The sequence below is a fragment of the Epinephelus moara genome, unplaced genomic scaffold (genome assembly GCF_006386435.1).
Source record: "Epinephelus moara isolate mb unplaced genomic scaffold, YSFRI_EMoa_1.0 scaffold3002, whole genome shotgun sequence".
Classification (NCBI taxonomy): Eukaryota; Metazoa; Chordata; class Actinopteri; order Perciformes; family Serranidae; genus Epinephelus; species Epinephelus moara.
Genome location: NW_026080653.1, coordinates 1,782 through 7,201, shown reverse-complemented (window position 1 = coordinate 7,201; position 5,420 = coordinate 1,782). Strand labels below are relative to the sequence as shown.

Below are 5,420 nucleotides of genomic sequence, written 5' to 3'. Positions count from 1 at the left end.
ACTAATATTGCTACATCTACTACTGCTATATCTCCTACTACTAATACTGCTACTTCTACTACTGCTGCATCTACTACTACTAATACTGCTACATCTCCTACTACTAATACTGCTACATCTACTACTGCTACATCTCCTAATACTGCTACATCTCATACTGCTACATCTACTACTGCTATATCTCCTACTACTAATACTGCTATATCTCCTACTACTAATACTGCTACATCTACTACTGCTGCATCTACTACTACTAATTACTACTATATCCTACTACTGCTATATCTATTACTGCTACATCTATAACTGCTATTACTGCTTCTACCACCACTACTACTACTGCTACTACTGCTATTGCTACTACTACTACTACATCTACTACTGCTACTACTGCTACATCTACTACTACTTCTGCTACTGCTACTACCACTACTACTAATACTACTGCTACTACTACTTCTGCTACTGCTACTGCTATATCTCCTAATACTGCTACATCTCATACTACTACATCTACTACTGCTATATCTCCTACTACTAATACTGCTACATATACTACTGCTGCATCTACTACTACTAATTACTACTATATCCTAATACTGCTCCTACTATTACTGCTACATCTATAACTGCTATTACTGCTTCTACCACCACTACTACTACTACTACTGCTATTGCTACTACTACCACATCTACTACTGCTACATCTACTACTACTTCTGCTACTGCTACTACTGCTACTACTACCACTACTACTACTACTACTACTACTATTTCTGCTACTGCTACTGCTACATCTCCTAATACTGCTGCATCTCATACTACTACATTTACTACTGCTATATCTCCTACTACTAATACTGCTATATCTCCTACTCCTAATACAGCTACATCTCCTACTATTACTAATACTGCTACATCTCCTACTAATACTACTACATCTCCTACTACTAATACTGCTTCATCTACTACTGCTACATCTACTACTACTAATTACGACTATATCCTACTACTGCTCCTACTATTACTGCTAATCTATAACTATAACATCTACATCTACATCTACTACTACTACTACTGCTACTGCTACCACTGCTGCTACATCTACTACTACTACTACTACTACTACCACTGCTTTTTCTGCTCCTACTACTACTACTGCTACATCTATTACTACTACTACTACTATTACTACTGCTACTGCTACTACTGCTTCTACTACCACTAATACTGCTGCTGCTACTGCTTCCGCTACTTTAACTACTGTATCATACTTGTTATTTACTCATTCTACATCAGTTTTACCTTTTGTACCTGTAAAAACCTTTTGTTGCCATGGAAACAAACAGATAAAAATATCTTCTTCAACCTTTGACCTTTGTCACTTCTTCAGGATGCCCTGCCCTCACCTCTCCCTAACTCTCTGGGTGTAGTTGCTGGTTGGGGAATTTCCAACATCAATGCCTCCTCCCCTTCTGGTGACCCCCCCATGCTGATCTCTGACCTTGGGATGACCTCTGATCTCCTGCAGTATGTGAAGCTGCCGGTGGTTTCTCAGGACGAGTGTCAGGCGAGCTATACCTCGCGCTCTGTCAGCTACAACATCACGGACAACATGTTCTGCGCCGGCTTCTTCGAGGGTGGGCGGGACACCTGCCTGGGGGACAGCGGGGGGGCGTTTGTAATGGAGGATGGGGTCAGCCGGAGGTGGGTGGTGTTTGGGTTGGTGTCCTGGGGCGGGCCGGAGGAGTGTGGGAGTCAGAGGGTGTATGGAGTCTACACCCGAGTGGAGAAGTATGTGGAGTGGATACAGACGCAGCTCCAGGCTGCCCCCTGGTGGTAAGACCAACATAATACTGCCCCCTGGTGGTAAGACAGACACCATGCTGCCCCCTGGTGGTAAGACCGACATAATACTGCCCCCTGGTGGTAAGACCGACATCATGCTGCCCCCTGGCGGTAAGACAGACATCATGCTGCCCCCTGGCGGTAAGACAGACATCATACTGCCCCCTGCTGGTAAGACAGACATAATACTGCCTTCTGGGGGTAAGACAGACATCATGCTGCCCCCTGCTGGTAAGACAGACATAATACTGCCTTCTGGGGGTAAGACAGACATCATACTGCCCCCTGCTGGTAAGACAGACATCATGCTGCCCCTGGTGGTAAGACAGACATCATGCTGCCCCCTGGTGGTAAGACCAACATAATACTGCCCCCTGGTGGTAAGACAGACATCATGCTGTCCCCTGGGGGTAAGACAGACATCATGCTGCGCCCTGGTGGTAAGACCGACATAATACTGCCCCCTGGGGTAAGACAGACATCATGCTGCCCCCTGGTGGTAAGACCGACATAATACTGCCCCCTGGTGGTAAGACAGACATCATGCTGCTCCCTGGTGGTAAGACCGACATAATACTGCCCCCTGGGGGTAAGACAGACATCATGCTGCTCCCTGGTGGTAAGACCGACATAATACTGCCCTCTGGTGGTAAGACCGACATCATGCTGCTCCCTGGTGGTAAGACAGACATCATGCTGCCCCCTGGTGGTAAGACCGACATAATACTGCCCCCTGGTGGTAAGACCGACATAATACTGCTCCCTGGTGGTAAGACCGACATAATACTGCCCCCTGGGGGTAAGACAGACATCATGCTGCCCCCTGGTGGTAAGACAGACATCATGCTGCCCCCTGGTGGTAAGACAGACATCATGCTGCCCCCTGGCGGTAAGACCGACATCATGCTGCCCCCTGGCGGTAAGACAGACATCATGCTGCCCCCTGGTGGTAAGACAGACATCATGCTGCCCCTGGTGGTAAGACAGACATCATGCTGCCCCCTGGTGGCAAGACAGACATCATGCTGCCCCCTGGTGGTAAGACAGACATCATGCTGCCCCCTGGTGGTAAGACAGACATCATGCTGCCCCTGGTGGTAAGACAGACACCATGCTGCCCCCTGGTGGTAAGACAGACATCATGCTGCCCCCTGGTGGTAAGACCGACATAATACTGCCCCCTGGTGGTAAGACCGACATAATGCTGCCCCCTGCTGGTAAGACAGACATAATACTGCCCCCTGCTGGTAAGACATATACTGCCCACCAAAGACCTGAACTCCATTTTCTATCCCAGAATGCTTTGCTACACTCCATTTTGTGTTTTATGTGTGACCTCCTGTCTCTGACAGGCAGAAATCAGTTTATTATTTCAGATTATTAGATGTTTAAAAGACATGTATTTTGATCCTGCTATCTCTGTACTGACATCATATCTTATACATATCTTATACTGTACATATCTTAAACAATCTGTCACTGGGTTATTTTATTTTATTTTGCACTCTGATGTATGAATTATATGAAAAGTCTTATGAAAGAACTGAAATAAAAACTTCTTGCAAACAAATGTCACATTTTCTGAAAATCATTAAGTTATCAGTCACAGCTAGTTTCTGTATATTATATCATTTTACAAATGTTACAAATTCTAAAGCAAAAGTCTTAAAGTAGAAAAGTTTGTGACTTGTCGTAAACCTTTGAAAGTACCATACAACAATAAAAACTCTCTCTTTCTCTAGATTCTTGACGACATACCATACTATGGTTTTTCTACACTTTAAAAACATACTATTGTGGTGAGGGCAAGCCCTGGCTGGTGACGTCAGCAGCCGGGACTCCCTAATGACTCGATTTGATTCAGGTGTGACTGATTTTGCCGGGAAGAGGAGAGAACAAAAGACACTGACACACTGCGATCCGTGTTGGAGCACCCGTTACTGCGGCTCGGCACTCTGTCAGGAGGGTGGGTGCCGTTCGCAGCAAGTTAGAACTGCCGGCGGTGAAGACAGGTAGCCAGGGGGTTAGCTGTTCCTGCGTTAGGAGGGGAGGTCTGTTGCCTCCTGTAGTTAGATTAGGGCCCAGGTTTAGAGAGTGCTGGAGCCACTATCGCTCCGTGTGTGCTGCCTGCTGTGACACTGACTGGCCGTGGCCGGATCCTGTTCACGCCGTCCAATGAAGCCGTTTCCCCGGGGAGTTGGACGGCGACCCAAGCTCAGACCCCGGGGGAGGGTCTCGCCGGGCGGGCGACTTAAGTATAACTGTTTATAACTGTTATTAGTTGTATGACTGTATTTTTAGATTGTGTATAGGTCGACGTATTTCATTGTTTTAATAGTGTGGAGAGGGAGGGCTATTGGGGAGGAGCAACTCAGCTGGCGGGACACTCGTTGGGTTTCCCTTAAAGTGTGTATTTTTGCATTATAGTGCCTCCCGTTTACAGTGTGTATTTATGCATTGTAGTGCCTCCTGTTATAGGGTGTAAGCTTAACCCGGTTGTCGAGTGGTTTTGCCATAAGCTAAAGTTTAATTAGCCCTGTGTTTAGTGGGTTTTCAATCTGTGTGCTGTGTTGAGTTGCAGTGCCTCTTAAAGAGTGTAAAGCATGCCTTAATGGTCTGTGTGCAGGAGTCGTATAATTAATTGGGCCCGTTGTTGTCCTGGGGTGACTGGTTGCCCCCATCTTACCTGAGCTCTCCTCGCTTTTTAGGAAATGTGTTTCCCTTTTGTGATGAATTAATAAAGATAATTTTTTTGTATATTACCTACCCGCAACTGTAGTTATTTGAAGGGCTGACATAGCAGTACCTTCTGCTAAATTAGGAAAACACAGATTTATTACACAATACTATCATGTTTTTTCTAGATTTTTGACAACAGACCATAATATGTTCTTTCGGGATTTTGTAACGACATACTGTAACGTTTATTTGAGATTTTTGTCGACATACGATACTGTGATGTTTTTTCATGATTTTTGACAAAATGATTTCCTAGGATGGTATACTAGATTTTTCTATATTTTTCGCAACGTACTATGACATTTTTCCAAGATTTGTTACGAAATGCTATCCTATGATGTTTTTTCTAGATTTTTGAGCACATGCTATATGTTTTTTCCAGATTTTCCACGACATGCTGTACTACGACATTTTTTTCTAGAGTGTTGACAACATTCCATATGAATTTTTTTTTTGTGATTTTTGACATCATAAGATACTATGACATTTTCTCTACATTTTTGAGCACATGCTATAATATGATGGTTTTCTTTCCAGATTTTTCACGACATGCTGTACTAAAATGGTTTTTTCTAGATTTTTTATGACATGCTATACTATGATGTTTTATCTAGATTTTTGACAACGTACCATTCTATGACATTCATTTCTAGAATTTTAATGACATACTATACTATAACATTTTGTTGCATGATTTTGAACTACATGCTATACTATTTTTTTCTTTTCTCGCCGCAATTTTGGATGACATGCTATAGTATGATGTTTTTTTTCCTAGATTTTTGATGACATACTAGGACTTCTTTTTATGATTTTGTACGACATACTATCCT

At 43.8% G+C, this 5,420-nt stretch overlaps 2 protein-coding genes across 2 annotated transcripts; both read left to right on the top strand.

Moving 5' to 3' along the window:
* Window positions 1-1,275: 1,275 nt before the first annotated feature.
* On the top strand, window positions 1,276-3,418 carry LOC126387236 (coagulation factor IX-like). The gene has a single exon (XM_050039777.1). The coding sequence runs from the start codon at window positions 1,490-1,492 to the stop codon at window positions 1,841-1,843; it is 354 nt and encodes a 117-aa protein (XP_049895734.1). The 5' UTR covers window positions 1,276-1,489; the 3' UTR covers window positions 1,844-3,418.
* LOC126387235 (basic salivary proline-rich protein 2-like) lies at window positions 1,884-3,065 on the top strand (the record flags this gene model as incomplete). The annotated part of the gene is made up of 3 exons (XM_050039775.1): window positions 1,884-2,168; window positions 2,323-2,826; window positions 2,951-3,065. Coding segments are annotated over exons 1-3 (904 nt in total), but the record flags the coding sequence as incomplete, so codon positions are not given.
* Window positions 3,419-5,420: the final 2,002 nt, after the last annotated feature.